The following is a 21,860-nucleotide window of genomic DNA, read 5'->3' as shown; positions in this document are numbered from 1 at the left end:
GGACGCAGTATAACCAGAGTACTTTTTCTTGTTATTATTACCTGTAGGTACTAACCCATACAAAATAATAACCTTTAATGTTCAAGTTTCAACCAAAATGTACAGCAATAAAAGTGGAAAATTATGACTCTAAAACTACTTTATATGTACCTCTCATAAAGTGAATGCAAACACTTTTTCAACTCTCATCCCATCAATCAAAACTGTCAACTTATAATGACTTACAAGTTGACCAAGTGCATGGTAATCGATCAGATGTCAAAGAAGCCATCTGGCGTAGATTTACATCAACAGGCAGCATTCTGTACTCAATTTCAAGCTCTCTTAAAACTTTAATCATCTCCTGAACCACTAGTTCTCTCCTTGCCCACCTCTCACCCATGTTTTGGTAATTGATCCTGTGCCTTAACCAAATGGATATCTTCAGCCTGTTCATATCATCCACATCTTTAAGTACTACTGAAGGATTTGGGTACCAATGTTCCTTCCTATCCTCAATAAACCTGTATTCAATTGGTGTGTCAAATTAACTCATTTGGTCAGACTTAATTTCAATATGATGTTATAAATAAAGTCTCACCTTATGATTCTTTCTTTCATGACAGCAAGCTTTTCCATTGGAGTTGCAACATGGACACAGAAATCAATTGAGTCTCCCATGTCTGGACTTCTATAAATGTTGCTGATTGGTAATGTAGCAAGCACACTATTTGGATATGATATCTTCTGATTGTCAAATCTCAGAAAAATAGTTGTAAGGATATTCATCTCTTCCACAATCATCTGAAATTTGCATTGTTATGTTTCAATGAGTCATGGACTTAATTTTGTTAGTATGAGAGTGAAAAGGTTGAGAATGTTTCGGGTTTACCTGAACTCCTTCCACTTCACAGCGGTCGCCGACGTCGAAGGGATGCATGACAAATAAGAAAATGATAGCTTCAAAAATCATCTTCAAAGTGTTACCGAAAATAAATGCCACGACAACTAGTTGAGAGCAGATGAAAACCAAAAAATGGGTTGTTGCCAAGCCTAAAATAAGAAGCCATATAGCAAACACAATAATGCCAACAATTATGTTGACCATCTGGTGAAGCTTGTTTACCGCTGTTTTAGTATCATTTAGTGTTAAAGATAGGGCTCTCCGTTCTCTAAAAGCATTTATCTGCATGGAAAGGAGAACGAAAATGTTTTGAACCTTAAAAATCTTACTAGAAATAGAAAATTTAATGAACACAAGAATGCATAACATGACAAGGGAGAGACTCATTACCACCCAGTTCTTGAGGGACTTCTTGCTAACTCTGTCATGTTCCCGGGATCCTTCAAAGAGAGTAATAGTTTTCAATGCTTCATCTTCCTTCAGAAAACGCATCAAATCCACCAAGTAAATGTACCTAGAAGAAAGTAAAACATGCCAACAATATAATAAGCAAGTTATAATTTACTTAATTAGTTACTACACTGAATGCTAGAAAATGATGAAAAGAAAACAAAATGAGAATAAATAACATCTTTACTTCTAATATATCAAGTGATTAATCCAATTCTCTGGAAAATAAAAATGTATCGACTAAATACATATATATCTGCTGATACCTGGGTAACATGCCCATCTGATCCCTATTCCAGTTAACATAGAGTTGCAGGCCTTTGAATTTCTCATGGACAGATAGAAATCTCAAATAAATTAAATAAAAGAGCATGTGCTGTCTGGCCCATATAATTGTTAGACATATAATTATAAGGATAACAATGCCACCTGGTAGAGAAGGATGTTGCTTGCAACAAAATGATTCTGGTTTCTAATATGGAGTGATAGTTGCCAGGGCATATTACAAATTAGCTTGCCATTAGTTTAAACTTGCTAGAAAACTTGGAATTTCCTATGATTGGAACTGAGGTAAAAAGTAACCTAAGATTATTAAATTCAACTATCAAGTTCAATTTATCTATGAAAAGTTTCAATTGTACTAGATCAAATAAAAACTAATAGTCAACTAGAACCAATAGAAGAAACAGAGTATAACCAAAATATTAACATTTATGAGCCAATCAATTCAAGACTAAATCCAAAAATCATGTTAAAGCCAATTCAGCTAAAGAATATATCAGCATTTAATTTAGAGAATAATAATATACAATTCAGGGAGTCAATAAGAGAAGTGAGAAGTCGAAGAAAAAAATTCAACCATTTTGCAAAATCATTAAACTAAATATATATATATATATATATATAATTCCATATACTTACAATGAAATGAATGCAAACTCAAGAGAATTGAAGGAAATAAAAAAGAAAGGAGAGCTCACATTGATCCAGGTTTTGCCACATTATTGAAAATCCTTTTAGCAGCAGCTTTAGCCTCAAATTCATTTCGTATCTCTTTCTCAGACTCATTTTCATCTCCTGCTTCAAATATCCTCTCATCAAGAGTGGAAAGAGACCCATATCGAACAACCTTCATCAATCTCTTCATGCTCCAAGCTGAAACATTCTTCTGATTAAGCTTATGCAAGTGATCAATCCTAATCCCTTCCTCTTCCTTCTTACCATTGCCATCCTTCCTACAAACATCTGCAGAGAACTTCACACTCTTAAAGCGTCCATTTTGAAGTTTCTGTTCACAACTACGGTGCTGAATCTCAATGACAGGAGGCCCAGAGAGCGTCTCAATGACATACTGATTGAACAGAGACTCTTGAATCCGATCAAAATAGGTACTCACATGGAAAGAAGATGCAAGAACTTTGACAAGAAGGGTTTTGGCAAGGCGAAACAGAGTGGCAACCAAAAGGCAGAGGAGAACCTTGGTGATGTACGAGAGAGGCTTAGAATCCGGCCGGCGTTCCAAAGCACCATCGAAGATGAAATGCCAAGCGAGGAGGACGAGGCCGAGCCAGAGGCAGTTTTGGACGGCATGGCGAAGGCCGTAGACGAAGTACAGCACCCGGCGACGGAGGAGAAAGTTGCGTTCCATGAGGAGGACGACGATGCGAACGGCCCAGCCGGAGACGAGGCGGCCGCACACTAGGGCAAGAGCTAGGAGCGCCCATTTCCAGAGATGGAGACCCCAGAGCTTAATGCGTTGGAGGAGATGGATCGAAAGGGAGCAAGAGAGGAAAGTGAGGATCAAGAAGAGGCTGATCCATTGGAGGATCTTCAAGGGTTTGGGATTCCAGCGAGAGGAGGGAACGCCGGAGATGTCGTCGTCGAGGAATGGGTCTTCGTCGTCGTCGTTTTGGTCGGCAGGGGGGGAGTGGGAGATTTCGTCGGAGAAGCGGCAGCGGGTTTTGAGGCGGTGGAGGGTGGAGGAGCGGCGGCGGAAGGAGGCGGCGCTTGTGATGGGGTTTGCATTGGAGTTGGTGTTGTTGTTGTCTTTCAAGAACGCGTATGTTGGATCTCGACTGTGGTTCCCGTCGGAGGTGGTGGAGGTGGCGGCGGCGATGACGGCGGAGGTCTCGACGTTGACGACGAAGTCTTTGTTGTCCATGGTGGAGGAATGGAAACGAGGGTTTTAGAGGTTCAGTTGGATTTTGATGCATGTATATATATATATATATATATATGGTTGGGATAGTGACAGTCATAATTATTATTATTGTTATTATTATTATTTTTGGTGTTTTTTAATCGGTTAAAATATCAAGATTTAATTTTAGTATATATCTCTATAATTGTTTATTTTTTGTTTTTTTAATCATTTTAATATTTTTAAGTACAATTAAATCATCATATTTGGTCGAGTTGGGTCGTTCTACTCTACTCTTGCAATTTACACTTACCCATCTACACCATAACTCGACTAAATATGAGGATTTAATTGTACCTAAAAATATTGCAAAAACTAAAAGGGCAAAAAATATATAATTACAGGGACCTTCTATATAGCAATTAAATCAAATATTAAAATGGTCCTCTATTTTACGTTTTGTCTTTTTAGTCATTCTAATATAAAATCCGTCTTTTTGGTTTTCGTATTTGAACAGTTTCATCATGGTATTTTGCTCCTTCGAGCTGAAGAACGACCGTCAGCTGTAGAAACCAAAATAAATGAAAAAGTACAAATACAAGGACTAAAAGGATTCATCAGCTAAAAAACAAAAATATATAAATACAGGAAAAAAGATTTTATATTAGAAATACAAAAAGAGCTAACACACAAAATAGAAGTACTGTTTTAGTATTTTGATTTTTTTTAAATTTATGTGAATAATATGTGAAAAAAGAATAAAAATTATAAACAGAATTAAAAAATAAATAAAATTTAGGGTTTATGCAGCCATTTGAGAAAAGTCAGTGTTACCCGTTTCACTATCATGATTTATGATGGAGTAAAATTTAAAAATATTTAATTAAATAGAAAAATTAATGTGTTTCTATGCGGCAGATATGAATAATTGTATAACAATAATTAAGAAATTTCAAGGAAAACAAAGTAAACGGGTTGGTGGTGATCCTGGACACCGAGGATTATAGATAAAATATAAAACTAATTGATAAATAAAATAATATAGTTTTATCAAAAAAATTATAATATAGATTTAAATTATAGGGTTAAAATTTTGTTTCGATAATTATAAGCCAATAATTAATTATTCAATTTTTATATTTTCATCAAATAATAAAAAGATTTGAATAACAAATTTATATTCATAACCGAAAATTTATTATCACTACTATAATAAAATTCAAACTCGATATTTTTTAATCTAGACACTTTAATATTACTGTAGTATGAGCTTTGTTCAATTTAAAAAATTTCATTGACTGATGAACTAATTAAATTTTAATTAATTGAGTAGGGGTACACCTAGACAGATGAGGGATGTTTTTTTTTATATGTCTAGAGATTGATGAGAGAAAGAATAGGGACATCTGTCAGAGAAAAAATATAAAAAGAAAACAAAAGGACAGATGGTGATGATTTGATGACATGTTGATTTAGAATTAGTAGTATTGAAGGAATATCATTTTGGTGGCAACGTGGTGAGGATTGAGGGACTTATGCATGGCACTGTTTGAAACTTCTAGCTATGCAGTAGTAGTATTATTATTACGTGGAATCCTTCTAGTAAGTAGTTAATGCATTTGTCTTTGTATTTTAATAATATTAAACATGGTCTATGTGTTCCACTATATTACTAAGACGTCATACATAATGAATTACATTATTTATTTATTTTTTGTCTATAAACGTTTTCCTTTTTTTCTTTTTGTTTGATAAAGCTGTATATATATATATATATATGTATGTGTCACCCACCTTATCAACAATATTATATACTTAAAAAATACATATCCTTTTTACTGAGTATGATAACCTAGTAATAAAGATGAATGTGAAAAAATTGTTATCTAAGTACAAAGATGATATCAATGTTTTAAAAAGACATCACCCACTCAAAATAAAGTTTATATAATTATATGATTTATTCTTTTCTTTTGTGTGTGTGTGTGTGTGTGCGTGTGTGAAATAGGATCAAACCCACATCTGAATAAAGAAAAAATAAAATAAAAAACCAGCTTTTATAATGTAGAGGTAATAACAATGTGGATTTAACCTTATACTTTAAAATAAATATAAGTATGACATCATAAAGGTCACATGGACTTTTAAGTACATTTTGCATGCAAAAGTTAGACACAATTCTGCACGTAAACGCAAACACAAACACAAACACGATAAGTGTGAAATTTAATAACACGCCAGACCAAACCATACAAGCATGAAACTGCAAACCTTTCTTTTCTTTTTGGTTTTGTAAGAAAAAATAAGATAAATCACATTTATTGGAATAAAGAACAGCAAAAACTTTTAGAAAATCATGGACTCGGAATATCAAGAAAATGCAAAACTAAATCATTGGAAAACCATTGTCTAATAATATATAAGCTTGGTGCACATCCAGTGGCCAGTTATTCAGTTTTTCAATTGAATAAATCATAATCCATTAAGATAAAAAGAACAGAATATAACATGATAAATGATGAAAAAAAACACAACAAACAACATAAGCGACACAACAACAAACGACCAAAACTGTCCATCGGGAGTGAAACTAGTATTAAGACAAAACAAAGACAAACAGAACACCACTAGAAGCGGGAAGCATAATTATTCAGCATTTAAGAAAAATTCAAGAAAATGATAGGAGTCATGAGGAGAGGGGAAAAAACAATCATAATGTCTCAAAATATTTAAGTAAAAATGGTGCAAATTCAAATGTAGAAAAAAATTGAGACCAAACAAAGTCCAACAAATAATTTCATTGCTCATAGACTAACCATGAACCGCTTGTCATAAAACCGATGAAAAAAGTGAGTCAAACCACACTTTAGTGACCTGACCTAAGTTGGACATCAAAAATTAAGAAGCAGGTTATTGAAAATAAAAATTACTGTACATTCCGATACAAATACCACAAGGGAAGATGGGGAAATAATTACTGTAATTTCAGAGACCTCTTCTGAGAACCGAGAGAAACCCGCCGGATGACTTCTCTTTGATCTTGTCATCTGGTTCATCACCAACCTGTTTAATCAAAATATCGTATTATTGAAACCGATGAAAATATAACAAAAGCAGATGGCTGAAAGTCTGAAAGATAGTGAGCATGGATATTCAACCTCCTTCGCTATAACTTGGAGCATTTCTAGGATTTCAGAAAAGTCGGGCCTCAAATCCGGATCTTGTTGCCAGCATTTCTCGAGCAGCTCCGTAAGTTTAAAATGAGTGTTCTTAGGAATGGTAGGTCTCAGACCCTGAAATAAATACCGAAAACCCTTGAGCTTTGTAATTAACATGTAAAAGCCATTATATCTAGTCTAATGCGCAATATGTCAAACAACCACAAACAAAAAGTTCCATATATATATATATATATATATATATGTCTTTGAGAACATCTACAGCAGCATGAAATCCTTGCCCATGACCATTTACTTGGACGTGAATACACAAAGGAAACAAAGTAAGTTTTAATGGCAGTTATACCATTCTTAGATCCGCTACAGAAACGAAATCTGAACAAGGAATTCATGTGAACAATTTTTGGCATGATTAATTTGGATCTTTTCTAGGGAAGACAAATAAGATTAAAGGGGAAGATCTAATATTTGAGCAGGTTGTGCTGAAAATTCCAAAATTAAAGTGAACATCCCAATGAATGGCACTTTGCATGTGAAACCAATTGCAGAATGGTTCATTTTGATCAGAATAAAAATTTCAATGGAATTGTAAAAATAAAATTTCAAAGTGATGCATACCTTTTGAACCACACCTACTGCTGCTTGGAGTGGTGTTAAATATTCATAAGGAAGCTGAAAAGGGAAGTTGGAAGTTCAAGAAAGAAGTCATCTTTATGATAAAGGTGTTCAGAATTTATGCAGCAGGTACCTTTCCAGTCAATAGTTCCCAAAGCACAATAGAGAAACTGAAAACATCAGCCTTGTGATCGTAGGGCTTGTGTTCAATGACCTCCAGGATAGAATAACTTTGATTAGAAAGTGTTTCAGAAAAAAAGAAATCAGAAAAAGAAAATTAGAGAATTAGAGAATTTTGCATAGGAAAATGTCAGGTAAAATTGCCCCAGTTATAGCCAGAAAAAACATATGATGTGTAACAAAATCAAATGAAATTAGCATTTAAATCAATTCAATTTTAATATACATAAATACGTGTGTGTGTGTGTGAGAGTGCATATGTATATTTATGTAGATATGTAAGCATGTCTGTGGACAGCATGTAATAATACACACTGAAAACTATCATATGAACATATTTAGTAGAGTAACAAAGAACACCACAGAAGCATGCAGCATAAAGCCATTTGTAGGAGAAGTGGCTTGGAAGGAAAGCTTAAACATGGAGAAAATTTTACTTCATTAACTTAGTTACAATTCATAATGCAAGGGATATTTATAGGCTTGTGTATGGAGGTAACATGAGATGTTTCTAGTGAGGGCATGATGATAAGATACATTAAAAACTCTGTAAAGATTCTTTAACAGCTTATGTAAAGATGCCAGGTATATACTCTCCATTCTTCAAATGCCAAGGTGGCTTATTTTATGGTGGTAAGGAGGAGCAAGCTTCACTTTGTCAAGACACTATAAATGTTAAAATGCCGGGTGGAGCCTACAAACTTCACTTTGTGAAGATGCTTAAGATGCCAGCTGTAGTTCTAACATATTCTAGAGAGAATAATCATTATTTTCTTAACCCACTCAATGATTATTCTCTCACCGCAGATCTTGTCAATATGCCAAATTGTTTTCAAACTTCGGAGCATTGCATCTCTCCATTCTTTTGAGTGAACTGCTTTTTCATATGTAATTGGTTCTTTTACACCATTATCTTGAACCAGTGCTACATTAGCATATTTTGGATGTGGCTTGGAGAATTCTTCTGCTGGTTGAAGATAATGGCATAAAAGAACCAATTACTTATAAAAAGCAGTTCATTCAACAGAATGGAGAGATGCAATGGTCTGTAGTTTGAAAACAATTCTGCATGTTTCACAAGATCCACAGTGAGAGAATAATCATTGAGGGGGTAAAGAAAATAATAATTATTCTCTTTAGAATACATTAAAACTACCGTTGGCATCTTAAGTATCTTGACAAAGTGAAGTTTGTAGACCACACCTGGCATCTTAACATTTAAATCTTCTTGACAAAGTGAAGCTTGCATCTCCTTACTGCCATAAGACAGGCCACCTTGGCATTTGAAGAAGAATGGAGAAAGTATACACCTGGCATCTTTACAAAGTTTTCAAAGTATCTTACGAACATGTCCTCACTAGAAACATCTCATCTTACCACCATATGTAGGCCTAATAAACCCTCGTATTATGAATTGTAACTCAGTTAATGGAGTACAATTTCCTACAAGTTTACGCCCTACTTCCAAGCCACTTCCTCTTTTACATCATTATGGCTGAGCATATTTAAGTCACCTCAAGTTGTAAATGATTATATTACTCTACTACAGAGAACCGAAAGCTTACTTTGTAAGTGTAACTCAAACTCATCATATCTCAACTATACAGAAATATTAGAAACTGTCAATCTCAAAAACTGCCACTGGATTGTTCCAGAGCTTGTTTGCCCTGCTACTCTTTTCTAAAAAGGACATCAAGCTGCGCTCCCGATCTTTATCATTAACAGCTCACCAGGATGGACAACCAATTTGACTCTTAATAAGTTAACTTTAAAAGATTAGAAGGTTAGGACCATAATTCCTCATAGGAGAACAAGATTTAGCTGTATAAAATTATGCTCAATCTAAATGTTTCAAAGAGATAACAGCTCAATTGTTGGACTATACTTCAAATAAACAAACTCACAAAGTTTCATCATGGTATCATGATGATTTATTCCTATTTACTTCAAATATGAAATTGATCAACAAACAAGTATATTCAGACTTAATTTAAACATTCCACTAAATAAATTTGTTTCAGATAATTTCTGGTGAATGCTCTAAACTCAGACCAAGTTATGCTTTAATTTCGAACTGGACCATGCTCAATTTAAGACCACAGGCTACCATAAGAGGATTGAACCGTAAAATACAAAGTCCAGACCTGATTGTTACGAGCGATAGCTACATAATTGAATTATGCTGCCATACAAGCGTTCCTATACTAAATAATAAATAAATTGCACTGTGAGGCCTTTCATTAAGGATCAGCTTAAATTTCAGATGCTCAACAAGTATCTAACAAGATGAGCACAATCAAAAATACATAAATAAAAGAATTCTGGATTTCAAAAAGAGAGCTAAAAATTCTAACAGCCTACTATTAATTTGCAAGGAAACAAAAGGATCATTCAGAAAACTAACCTCAGGTGCCATCCATCGATATGTTCCTGTTTCTGCAGTCATGACTCCAGACTGAGCCTTAACTCGAGCAACTCCAAAATCAGCAACCTTGACAACCTACGTAACATTAGTACCAGTCACCTGTTAAATCCAACAAAATACAGTTTTTCTAGTCATATTTTTTATTGTTCCTATGTTGATCTTCTGAGAGAAGAGTACTACTTTAATGACTATAGCACTACTAACACAATGATAAGAAGGCAAAACAGGATACATAGGTTTTCTTGCTTCATAAAGCATCTTTTAGACCTTAATTGAGGGAATAAAGGGAAGAGACAGAAAGTCAAGCTCACCACCTTTTATGCATTACAAACTAGATGTGAATATCAAAAATCAAAGACAGACATCAAAAGATTAGTTGAGTGTAAATAACAAAAGAATGCTTCCTACGCTTAGATATGTAACCGCATTAGAAAAATCACCATCTTAACAGCATCATGCATAAAAACTTCTTACCTCATTTTCATCCATCAGAAGGTTGGCAGCCTTCAAGTCTCGGTGGATAATATTGTTCTGGTGCAAATAATTCATGCCTTTAGAAACATCAATTGCCACTCGGAGCAAAGCTGGTAGCTTGAAAACACCCTTTTGCTTGTGAAGAAAGTCATACACACTTCCTCCAGACATAAACTCTACAGAAGAGAGAAAAACCATAGTCAGATAAATTTATTCACTACCAGAAAGAAAGAAGATGTTGACCAACTATTCAAATCAACAGATCAGAAAACAAGAAACCAAAGGATTCCAAGAATTTGAAAGGCTGTAGTACCTGTAATAATGCACAATTTTGGAGGTCGAGTGCATGCACCAATAAACTGCACAACATTCTTGTGCCGAACTTTCCTGCAAAAACAAACCAAGTAAAGGATGAATCCTTTTAGCAGCCAAGATATTACATATACAAATACATGATCAAGGATCTTAAAGTTCATTTGGTTCAATGAGAATCATCAAGCTTACAATTGTGCCACAAAAAAGCAAAGTTCCATATTTTACCTCAATTATAGCACAATTTACATATTAAACAAGATATTCTATTTCTGCAATGATAAATCACAAAAAATCATAACTACAAAATCCACTTCAATCTCTGTTGCCCATAAATATTATAAGGCGATCAACCATTAGCAAGGAAAACAGAAGCATTGACATCCTAACTGACCTCATTATGTAGACTTCCTGAGCAAACTCACGCTGCATATCCACATTAACACGTTCGGGCTTAAGTACCTTGATAGCAACATCCTGACTACAGTAAGTCCCTCGGTAACTGGAAAAGAAAACATAAGGCCAGAAAAATAAATAAAAATGTGAGAAGCAAATATATTAGCTGATTAGAAAGGAAGACATACAGGTCACCATATGAACCAGATGCAACTTTGCTCTCGAATTTCAGGAGCCTAAAATCAATTTCCCATACATCAGTGCCATCAGTAGGTATCTGAACATGTGCAGGAAGAGATTCTTCTCCAGAATGTGCATTATCCATCACGGGAGACCATGAATAGGATTTCGAACCTGCTTGCTTCTACAGTGAACTCGAAAGTGATGTATACACCACAGTGAGATAGTTATATAAACCCAAATTTCAATGGACGGAATGAAGAACAGATAAGAAGGTAGAATAACACTGGCCAAAATAACTATTTTCAAGTCTAGCAGAATAGATCAGTATGAGGTAAAAGAAGACAAGCATGAAATTAAGTTTCAGTGGTTAAGAAAAAGTCATAGACCAAATCAAACAAAATAAATAGACTATAGCATTTCAAGCATTGATAAAACAAAACCTAAGGCACAGTGATCATATTTAGCGAGTAAACCAATAAACTACAGGCTTCTAGCACCACCTGCAACCATCATTGAGCTTCAATGCCTATATAGCCCGAGTATTGTCTGTACTGACACCATGCTACTTTCCAGTGGGCCATGTTCCAGCAAAGGAAGGAAAATAGCATCTTCTCATGCAAGGTAAGGCCTCGTATATTACACCCTCTCCAGGCCGATGCTAATGGGAACCTAATGAAACTAGCCGGTAACCACTTTATCATACTAAGAAACCATTATCAAAAGACAGCATAATTACATGAATGATGTTTAACAGGTTGTGGAACTCCAAAATGAAATTGAAACATAAGCTTAATTACAATCCTCAAAAGGGAAGAATGTTAACTTTGCAAAGAGGGGAGATTTAATTAACGAAGATTAAGAAGGCATCCACTATTTGCTCTACTTGTCTAGAACTTCAAATAGCAATTTTACCTATTGGAGCATAATAATCGTTCAGGTACAGCATTCATACCAATTTACTAAAAATCAACTACTCACAATTAAATCGTCTACTGACAGCACTCATTAAATTAGCACAATTAAAATTGTATAAATGGTGTGTTTTGAAAAAGAAAATTACCTCAATCTTGTCAAGTTCCGTCTGCAATTCATACTTAAGCTGATCGGTCTCCTATATATATTACCAAAAAAATAAATAAATAAATATCATTCCAGACAATAACTTAGGCTTCCATGGAAATAATGCTAAAAGACAATAACTTAAATCATTTGTGATCACAAAAGCATCAAAAAAGATGTAAAGAATAAAATTCAACAAAACATCTCACAGATGTTACTATCATGATAAATCCATTACCAGAGAGAAAAGGGTTTCAAAATAAGCAAAATGGCATAAAAAAAATAATTTAAAAATAAAAAAAGAGAGAAATAAAGAAAAAAAGGAAATTGGACACTTACAAACATATTAGTGACGAGTGTTGAAATTGGGCACACTTTTACAAGACAGATGGTATTGGTGATGAAGTAGTTAAAAATGGCTATGTAAGCCATTTAAAGTGAAAGTTATAAGTTGAAGATTTTCTACAGACAGCAGAGAAAGACAAGGAATATAAAATGCATCATGGTCCCCTTTTAAAGCCACTGAAGAATTGTGAAACCCACAGTAGAAAGAGTGGTGTGATATAAACTATTACCGAGAACAGTACAGTTCATAAGAAATTCAAGCTATATCTTCTAAATGATGAAGGTGATCTTACATATTAATATTATATCAACAAAATCCATTTGTTAGCCTTTAAATAAATAAACTTAATAAAAGTGTAAACATATTGTTTTCTTACTGCCTGTGGTGTATAGCATCAAATTTATTTGAGAAGTGATATGAATTATTAACTAATTCCATTTCACTCCAAAAAGGTATTCAATAGCTGCATTAGTGAACAATTCATTCCTTCAACAATAACAGCTAGTTTGCTAATTTATAACAAAAAGTTGGCAGATTGTTTATGTCTACCATCAGTTTGCTGCAAGTCAGAACTTCTGTGCTGAAAATCAAAATAGTTACCCAAAAAACTACAGAAAAAAACATTCAATGCATTACACCAAAGACAAATTTCAAATGGAACACAAAAGGCATGAATGTGAACAATACCTCATATGGCCAACCACTCACAACAAAAACGTCTAATGAGTACCCATCATTAGTGGAAAATGCGTGTGCCTCTTGGATATTAAGTCCAACCTCCGCAAGCAAAGATGTCAGCTGAAAACATAAGCAGTAGCAAATTCATGCAATTACTTGACAAAAATAAGTTTGGCACATAACATGCTACGAATTTTCTTTCAGAATAGCCACAGCACAATTAGTAAGCATAAATGGGTAGTAACTCAATTGAACCAATGGTCAGGAAAATGGAACAAAACATAAGGAGCATGTGGCAAGAGATATAAAAATATCATTGAACATCATAATACTTTGCATTAAAAATAAATGTAGATTAAATTAGAACCCATCACAGCATTCAAACTAAAAGAAAACAAAATTTATGTTCCAGAACTACCAGACATAAATTCCAACTCAATCAATCATTGATTAATCAAACTACTAATAAAGTATAAATCTATTATTTAAATTCATGGATCATTGTGAAGTCCTTTTAAGATTCTGTCCCTGGACCTAAAACTTGTCACTTCATCTCATCACAATTAAACATGAATAAGAATCAATAATTTCCCAAAATAATTGGCAAAGACCCTCATCAAGGAGCAGACTAATTTCTGTAGTCCAGAAAGATCAATGATTGGAGAGGACAAGCGCCTTGAACTGCTTGAAAGAACTGATAGTTCATAAATGGATAAATGAAAGGCAAGAAAAAGTGGCATTATTATCCCAAAGTTAGCAAACACATAACATAAAGAAAGATACACAATGAGAGGAAATAAAGCATAAAGTCAATAGATACAAAGAATTTACAGAATTCATGGGTGATGGGAGTATAAAAAGCATCTTCAGAGTTCAGAGATAAATTATGGCTAAAGTTCACAGATATGATCCAAATTATCTTTGTGTCGATCCTACAGTTAAGAAAAGATAAAGTGAGTTACCTGACTTAAAAGTTTCGGTTTGTCATCAGTTGAAAAGGTTATTTCGTGCATGGGCCTGAAACAGAATCACGAGACATGATATTTAATACTCTGCACTATGAATAGAGATCATGCTACAATACCACCAGACGACGAGGGAAAAAAAAATCATAAATTAACCAATAAAGGAAGTCATGTAGCCAGTGATGCATTCTATCAAATGAATACATCTAGAAGTAAATAAGGACAAACTTAATTTATGATACTGTTTCAAAACCTTAAAGCCATAAGCTTTTGAAAAACTTAAAACCAAAACCATGAAAAATTGCAAGTCCCTCATATGCATCACAACAAGATTAAAAGGCAGAGTGGCCAATATTAACAAGAGGAACAAAACTGGAAACATCATCAAATACACACTACTGATGACAGGATAAAGAATGTTGAAGACTCACAATAGCAATATGAAGTAATAAAGTAATAGTTCTTTGAGAAAGTAAACAATATAAAACTCAAATAATAACAAAATATTTAAGTAAAATAGAATAAGTGAGAAAATAAGAATAATAAGGACGACTATAACAGGTGAAGAAAACCTTCCACTGTTTGAACTTTGATAATCACCAAGTAAAAAATGAAAAAAATGCCAAAAAAAAAGTAGATTATCAAAATTTTCTCTTACAACAAATAAAGTTTCTACCATAGGGACACTTTCAATTGAGAACAAATTACCCAAAAATAAATACAAGAATGAACTTAACTAAAAAATACAATGGAAGAATGATTTTGGAAACTAAACAAAATGGAAAATAGCATAACTTCGAGCACTTGTAATCTCAAAGTTTCAAGAAGGGTGTACACAAACCAACTAGATGGTGACTAACCCAAGCTCCACAAGTTTAACTTGGGAAATATTGATTGTCAACCAATATTTTCTAAATATTTGATTGTAATACTTAACTAGGTTTCTGCTGTTTGGCTCACCAGAGCAAACAAAATGGCCAAATTGAATAATAGTTGTTTAGTTGGAGGACCAAAATGAACATTTATCTGACTTAAGGGACCAAATTAAACAATTATGTAAACTTGAGAGATCACCAGAAATAACTTAGAAATAACCTTGGTAAGTCTGTGAAAGAATTTGCAGCACTATCTCCATCTTGAACTTGAGGTTTGCTGGCTTCAAGGGCAAGTGCTTCCAGATTTGCAGATGAACCAAAGGCAGGAGGGGGATGTGTGCTGAAAAATTTGAAGACAAATGAGTCAAGAATTATATAAGGAAAAAATGAACAATAAAAAGAATAGTACACATGAGAAAATTCCAGATAAAAGAGAGGTTTTTTCAACAAAGCAAAGTCAGATAAAGGGATAACTAAAAAGAAGTAAAACCACCTTTGTCTACTAAAGTAATTTGAAGAGCAGGGTGCATCTTCTTCCCCTTGCGCGCTAGGATCAGAACAGTTTATTAGATTTACATCATGAACCGGAGAGACCTACACATGGGGTCATGATACATTTAAGTTCAAGTGATGAATCACTTACATAATAAGAATTCAGCATCTAGAATGAAATTCTGACTTCAAATAAAAACCCATAACTAGCTCGTCCAACACATTATAGGAGCAGATTATAAAGCTTCATCGAAATATGCACATCTTTATCATGCAAAAATTGAGCTAACCAAATATTTGATCGAGAACAAAGATCTTAGAAATTAGTCTCAAAGGAACCTCTGGCAAGAAGTAGAAGCAGCCAAGGTCTCAGCCACCTTATTTAAAAGAGTAAATCTATCATTATCAAATTCCTTGGGAGCAATGAGATTCCTAGTCTTTCTGATTTTCAACATAGAATCAGCTCAGGTGGTACAATAAGGCACCAACCTGCTCAAAAATAGAACAAGAACTGCTATATGGTTGCGTTTTGCAAATGTAGCACTACATAGAGGCCATGGAAGACAATGCAGTAACTATGATTTCAGAATCAAATGATGCAAGGATGCAAAGATAAGAAAAACACCACTCTACAGAATCACAAAGTTTCAGAAGTGGCATAAGTAGGTAAAAAGAAGTAGACAAGTTCCACCACTTTTTTTCCAGATTAGTACAAAGAGAAAAGCCAAAGAAATCAGGTCGTCAGAAAAAAAAAATGCTTGTTCATCTGACTTGAAGGATGGACACCTTAAAAATTTTACCACAAAACACTTTTGAATAAGAACATTGTTAGCCTTATGGTTGGTGTCATAGCTTAGTAAGTTATCATAAAAATAAAAAAACTTCAGTCAACATCCAATGTTTTCTTGGAGGCAGTGGAGGCCATGTTAGGATATTGAGCAATGCATAGAGTTAATCGAGTTTGACCAGATAGAAATTTATCTAGCCTGCTATACTGATTGTAACATACAGCTTATGCTCCACATAATTTGTGATTCTTTCATCCACTGGTCTTTATTATTGGACATTACCACACACCATTAGTTTGAGCAGCCAGGAACATGAACAACAGGCAAACAAGATGTATATTGTAATAATGGTTAATAAGCACAAGCCATGGCATTCTTATGATCATCTCAAACCATCAAATAATCAATACTTATTAAAATTCTATTAAGTTGGCCCATTCAATCGAACAAATGTTAATTCTAAGAAAATTATTTTCTTTATACAAATTTACATGCTAAAAAAAATGCCGCATGCAAGCATTCTAATATATGTCTCATTACCAAAATGCCCAAGAAGTTCATAGAAGATAGTAAACCAATGAAAGAGATAAAAGACTGATTTAAGTAAAGATCATTATTAGAACCCAAAGAAACAACTGTCAATGATTCAAGGCAGCACGACCAACTTTAGAGAATCACTGTCACATTACAAAAAGAAGATACTCGGATCAATCAGCAAAATTTTACCTGGACAACCCGGACTTCAAAGGCAGGCCTGTTGGCAGGGTCATGCGCCAATTGCAGCAATCTCTTGTGGGTCAGAACATCTTCAGCTCTCTCCACATTCACATCCATCGCATACCTTATTCAAAAACAAAAATCCAAACTTTCTTATTATAAAAAACATTCGGGATAATCCACATACGATACCATTCACAAAAAAACTCCATTTTAACAACCACGAAAACGCAATCCAAACAAAGCCAGCGCCTAATTCGAGGCCAAAGAGTTCATTCGGAGACCTTCAAGAAAGGAAACAAGACAAGGGCTTACCGAGCGGGGAGGCGGTTGAAGTGCGCCCAAAGCTCATCATCGAACGAAGGCGAGCGAGCATCAGGGCAATCCAAGTCCTTGAGACGACGGAGCACCTCGTTGTAGACATCAAGCTTCTGACGTTGCTGTGGCGTGTGCGTCGTCGGTGACCCAACTGCGCGGCTTCCGCAGCTCTCCGTCTCCTCCATCGCCATCAAAGGAAGCACCCAAGGTCGGAGGGAATCCACGGAGCTCACGAGAGGAGGAGGAGGAGGAGGAGGAGGACGATGATGAGATTGGAGTATATAAAGGGGAAAGGGACGCAAGAGATGATGTGGATGGTGAGATGAAGAGAAGAGAAAAAGAGAAAAAGAAACCACGAAATGCAGCGCGGCGAGATGAGATGAGATGAGATGAGATGAGAGAATGAGAGAAAACAATGGGATGATTCTTTCTTTTCTTTTCGCGTTTGTGCGGGTTTTATCGTGCGTTACATTGTTGATGATGTTAATGATGATGATGGTGGTGCATTTGCGTTCTGGTCCTTTTTTTAATTTTTCGAATGGCTCCTTTTGACTTATATACCCCTGTGAAAACAAAATATTATAGAGATATCTATGTATGTTGCCTTGTATAATTTTCGATTTTTATATTAAAAAATATTCTTAGAATATCATAATGTTTGTTTATGCTGAGAGCATGAGCAAAACTAAATTGTTGATATCTTGAAAAAATAAATTATTTATTTTATTTAATAAAAATATTATTTTGGAATTTTATTGTGCATTATGCTGTAAATGTCTATTTTACAAAATACTCGCTTTTTATTAAATTTTATCATTTAAACCCGTTAAATATTTCTATATTTTTATTGGTACAAGAGCAAAATAGGAAATGGACCAAAAGTATTTTAAAAATGTTCATTTTCAAAAGCTGAAAAAAATATATATATATATATATATATATATAGATATATCCTCATAAAGCCAATTAAAATGCAATTCACATTTGAGATCAAGAAATTTAAGTCAATGTTGCTTTGACTTTCTAAAGCAAATTTTGAATTCAGACTGAATTTTTATTTTCTTAACATTATATATTCTCAGATATATAATGCAAAACACTTGCGTGCATATAAAATAATAAAATTTAACAGGGGTATATCAGAGAAAAATCATTTTTTTCCAATGAATAAAAGTTGTTGATGGGATTGTATGAAAACCAAAGGGCCTGAATGAAAAAGCAAACCGGATAGGCGAATATCCGCCGTTTCAGTACCAGACACGTCAGCTCACATCCAATTTGTACTACACTCTTTGCAAAAAAAAATTAAAAAAAAGACCCACTTACTTGACTTCGTTTGCCGACCAAGCCACGTGGCAAATCTTCTTCTTATCAGCTCTGTGATTTCTTGCTCTTCAAGGCATGATATCATGACACGTCATATAGTCACGTGGGACAGTTTCCGGTTTCTACACTAAAGTTACTTTGTATTGTTCCTGTATAAAAATAATATATATTTATATACAAGTAAAAGATTAATAAATGAAAAAGTAAAGGGGTTAAGTGTATAAAAAAAGAAAGTAAGCACTGGCGGTTTTCCACCTCCACTGCAGCCAGTCGGTGCGCCTCACGAGTGACTCCGCACGTGCCACGTGCCATTATCCATTGATGATGTTTCACTCTCTGTCCTTACTTTAAATATTATATATTTACAATTTTATAATTTTTCATTTGTTTTAAATTTTTTTCAAAAATAAATAAATAAATAAATTTTAAAAAATAAAACTCAGCCAACAACTAATCTAGTCTGTTTCAGTGCCCTCAAATCACAATAAAAAAAAATAATATATATATATATAATACGTGTCTGAATATAATAGGCTAGAATCAATGAATACCTTAGTTCAAGAACCATACGAGATGATTTCTAATATTTCGCCCTATTATTACCGAATCTTTACTTATGTAGAGTTTTAATGTATTAGCTCCAGATTATGAAGAGATATTTATTAAAAAAAATTATGTTTTTAAATTTATTATAGAAAAATAATGTAATAATTATTTAGGAGTAAATATAAAGTGTAGTATTTATTAGTATAATTGATGTATCCTGTTGCTGAATTTTTTTAAATATGACATTTGTTGCATGTTTGAAAAAAAAAATTTGTTTTACTGTTTTAATTTTATTAGAGAAAATAATTTCACTGGGGTATTTAATGTTTATTTAAGAGTAAATATAAACTGCATTATTTCTTAATATGATTGATGTAATATATATATATAGATAAAATGAAAAACAAATTTTTGGTGGGGCTGAACAATGGATAGAACTATCATGTGGACCTGACTCAAAATGTGGGCGACCCCTGTTTAGCTCCAAGATTCTTGTAAGTTTTTTTTTTATTATCTTTATTTTTTTTATTTTTTATTTGCTTTTTATTTTTTTTTTTTAGGGGACCAGTTCCCACCCTGTGAGATTGACATTTGACGACACTTTATATTTTTTTTTATTATTAAATTTAGTGGGACCCGCCATTCAATGCTTGGAAACAATCCGGGCCCACCACCACTCTCTGATCGGATAAGCTTCCACTCGGTTCTGACGTGGCGCCCACTCATTGGAAACCAAAAGTCTTGATCTTTTCATTTTCTCCTTTTTAAGGTTTTCATAATAAAAAGTGTTTTTTTTTTCTTTTACCAAAAAAAAGGTGTGTATTTTTGGTTATCACATGCTTGAATTTTTCAATTCTTTTTCCCCCAAAAAAAAATCCTATTTTATTCTCTCTAATTTTTTTCAATATTATTAATTAAGAGACTGCCATTATTGATTTTTTTAAAAAAAAATAATAATAACGTGCTTGCCAGATTGTGAAGTCAAAAAAATGTTAAAATCACCAAAAACGATTTTTTTTATTATTATATTTTTATTTTATAAATCAATAATTATAATTTTTTGCAATTAAATGTTAGTCGACATGGAGGTAATTAGGTAAGGATACATTGAAAGGAAAAAATTACATTGAAGTAAGCAATCGTACTCTTTTTTAAATGCAACAGTACCCTTTAATTATATATATATATATATTATTTAAAGCCAAATTTGACTTTCTCACTATCACCCAACAAAACATCAATATTTCGTGCGTGTGTAGAATTCCACTAGAAGTTCAAGAAGCAAATACAATGGTTTTAAAGGGTGTATATATAAATATAGATATTTTATAATTTTTAATTTTCTAGTGTATAAAATTAAAATGTGACTTAAAAGTTTTTATTTTATGATAATAGAAGCTCATCATTGCCTAACTAATTAATTTAGTAGTAACTAATCTATTTGCTTTGGGATATGCTTTTGTGAGCATTTTTTGGGAATATGCTTGTGCATATGCCCAAGTAGTTCCATGAAATCTATATATATATAAATAGATAATTATAAATAAGTCGGTGTGTATAAAAAAAAGTTAAATAATTATGCAAAATAAAATTTTGGATTGAGAAGTTACAAGATATTAAAATGCAATACTTTTACATATTTATCCAATTATGTATAAAAATTTACAGTTGAGAGTCAAATAAGTTACCATGTCTTGAGTGGTTTCCAAGTCAATATCAATGTAAAAGTCTAAGTGATGGTCATTAGCACAATAAAAGTTAGTTTGTAACTTGTAAGCATGATATTTGTGACGTTTTAGTTTAGAAATTCTATCATTTATTTGGACATCATGTTTTTTTGTTTATTTGGGTTTTTTTTTAACTAATAAGCGACAAAAGTCTTCTATTTAAGGGATTGTCAAAGAGATAGACGGATAAAGGTGCACCAGTTACAGTAGCTTACAGACCTCCTAAAAAAAATTTCCCTGTTCTACAACCCTGGGGTGAAACTACTGTTTCTCATATATGAGATCCAGACCTGTGAATAACACTTCACTCAAAGTGCATAGTACATAAACAGTGTTATATGGGGATGGATTCGAACTCTTGTCCTTTTCTTGCACTTTTTGTTATGACATATTGGTCTTTTTTTTTTTACTTTTAAATATATAATATATTGTTATATTTTTAATTTATTATTTAAAATTTCAACAATTTCAAATGAAATTGATTGATATACCATTTACATGTCTATTTATTTATATATAGAAATATATAGAACTCATCTTCTAGGAACGTCTCTAGATTTTAACTATTAGATTAGTCTCCAAGCTACGATCTATCCATAAATAATATTGAATAATACAAAACCATGCTAAACAGTATTACGCCCAGTAATTATACACAGTAACACTACATATTATCTATATAAATATAGTAAATATTAAATCATCATCCAACAGCTATAAAGTAACATTCCTAATGAACAGTGCATATGTTTACGTACGCAAAATGAATCAAAAGCCATATATATA

General features: G+C 33.3%; 2 protein-coding genes across 2 annotated transcripts; both read right to left on the bottom strand.

Annotated features, from left to right (window-relative positions):
- Window positions 1–211: 211 nt before the first annotated feature.
- LOC120271663 (mechanosensitive ion channel protein 6-like) lies at window positions 212–3,494 on the bottom strand. The gene is made up of 5 exons (XM_039278338.1): window positions 2,314–3,494; window positions 1,274–1,397; window positions 872–1,165; window positions 581–783; window positions 212–503 (listed from the first exon to the last, which is right to left on the bottom strand). Exons 1-5 carry the CDS (start codon window positions 3,492–3,494, stop codon window positions 212–214), a joined length of 2,094 nt encoding a protein of 697 aa, XP_039134272.1.
- A 2,877-nt stretch (window positions 3,495–6,371) lies between these two features.
- Window positions 6,372–17,891, bottom strand: LOC120272155 (serine/threonine-protein kinase STY46-like). Its single transcript, XM_039278916.1, has 16 exons — window positions 17,473–17,891; window positions 17,167–17,281; window positions 15,654–15,754; window positions 15,381–15,500; window positions 14,283–14,337; window positions 13,330–13,440; window positions 12,298–12,348; window positions 11,243–11,418; window positions 11,053–11,160; window positions 10,660–10,733; window positions 10,347–10,522; window positions 9,852–9,947; window positions 7,401–7,481; window positions 7,271–7,324; window positions 6,632–6,766; window positions 6,372–6,536 (listed from the first exon to the last, which is right to left on the bottom strand). The coding sequence occupies exons 1-16, from the start codon at window positions 17,664–17,666 to the stop codon at window positions 6,459–6,461; spliced, it is 1,725 nt and encodes a 574-aa protein (XP_039134850.1). The 5' UTR covers window positions 17,667–17,891; the 3' UTR covers window positions 6,372–6,458.
- Window positions 17,892–21,860: the final 3,969 nt, after the last annotated feature.

This window comes from Dioscorea cayenensis, chromosome 11, assembly GCF_009730915.1.
Source record: "Dioscorea cayenensis subsp. rotundata cultivar TDr96_F1 chromosome 11, TDr96_F1_v2_PseudoChromosome.rev07_lg8_w22 25.fasta, whole genome shotgun sequence".
Lineage (NCBI taxonomy): Eukaryota > Viridiplantae > Streptophyta > Magnoliopsida > Dioscoreales > Dioscoreaceae > Dioscorea > Dioscorea cayenensis.
This window is presented reverse-complemented; position numbering and strand designations above follow the sequence as displayed.

What these genes read in the sequence shown, in the direction of transcription:
- LOC120271663 (XM_039278338.1), bottom strand. Translation starts at nt 3,494, where the DNA reads ATGGACAACAAAGACTTCGTCGTCAACGTCGAGACCTCCGCCGTCATC. An exon ending in GTGAAGTGGAAGGAGTTCAG is followed by an intron (nt 784 to 871) that starts GTAAACCCGAAA and finishes TGCAAATTTCAG; the next exon opens with ATGATTGTGGAAGAGATGAA. An exon ending in ATGAAAGAAAGAATCATAAG is followed by an intron (nt 504 to 580) that starts GTGAGACTTTAT and finishes AATTGAATACAG; the next exon opens with GTTTATTGAGGATAGGAAGG.
- LOC120272155 (XM_039278916.1), bottom strand. Translation starts at nt 17,666, where the DNA reads ATGGCGATGGAGGAGACGGAGAGCTGCGGAAGCCGCGCAGTTGGGTCA. An exon ending in AATTACTTTAGTAGACAAAG is followed by an intron (nt 15,501 to 15,653) that starts GTGGTTTTACTT and finishes CAAATTTTTCAG; the next exon opens with CACACATCCCCCTCCTGCCT. An exon ending in TCCAAGTTATAGCGAAGGAG is followed by an intron (nt 6,537 to 6,631) that starts GTTGAATATCCA and finishes TTGATTAAACAG; the next exon opens with GTTGGTGATGAACCAGATGA.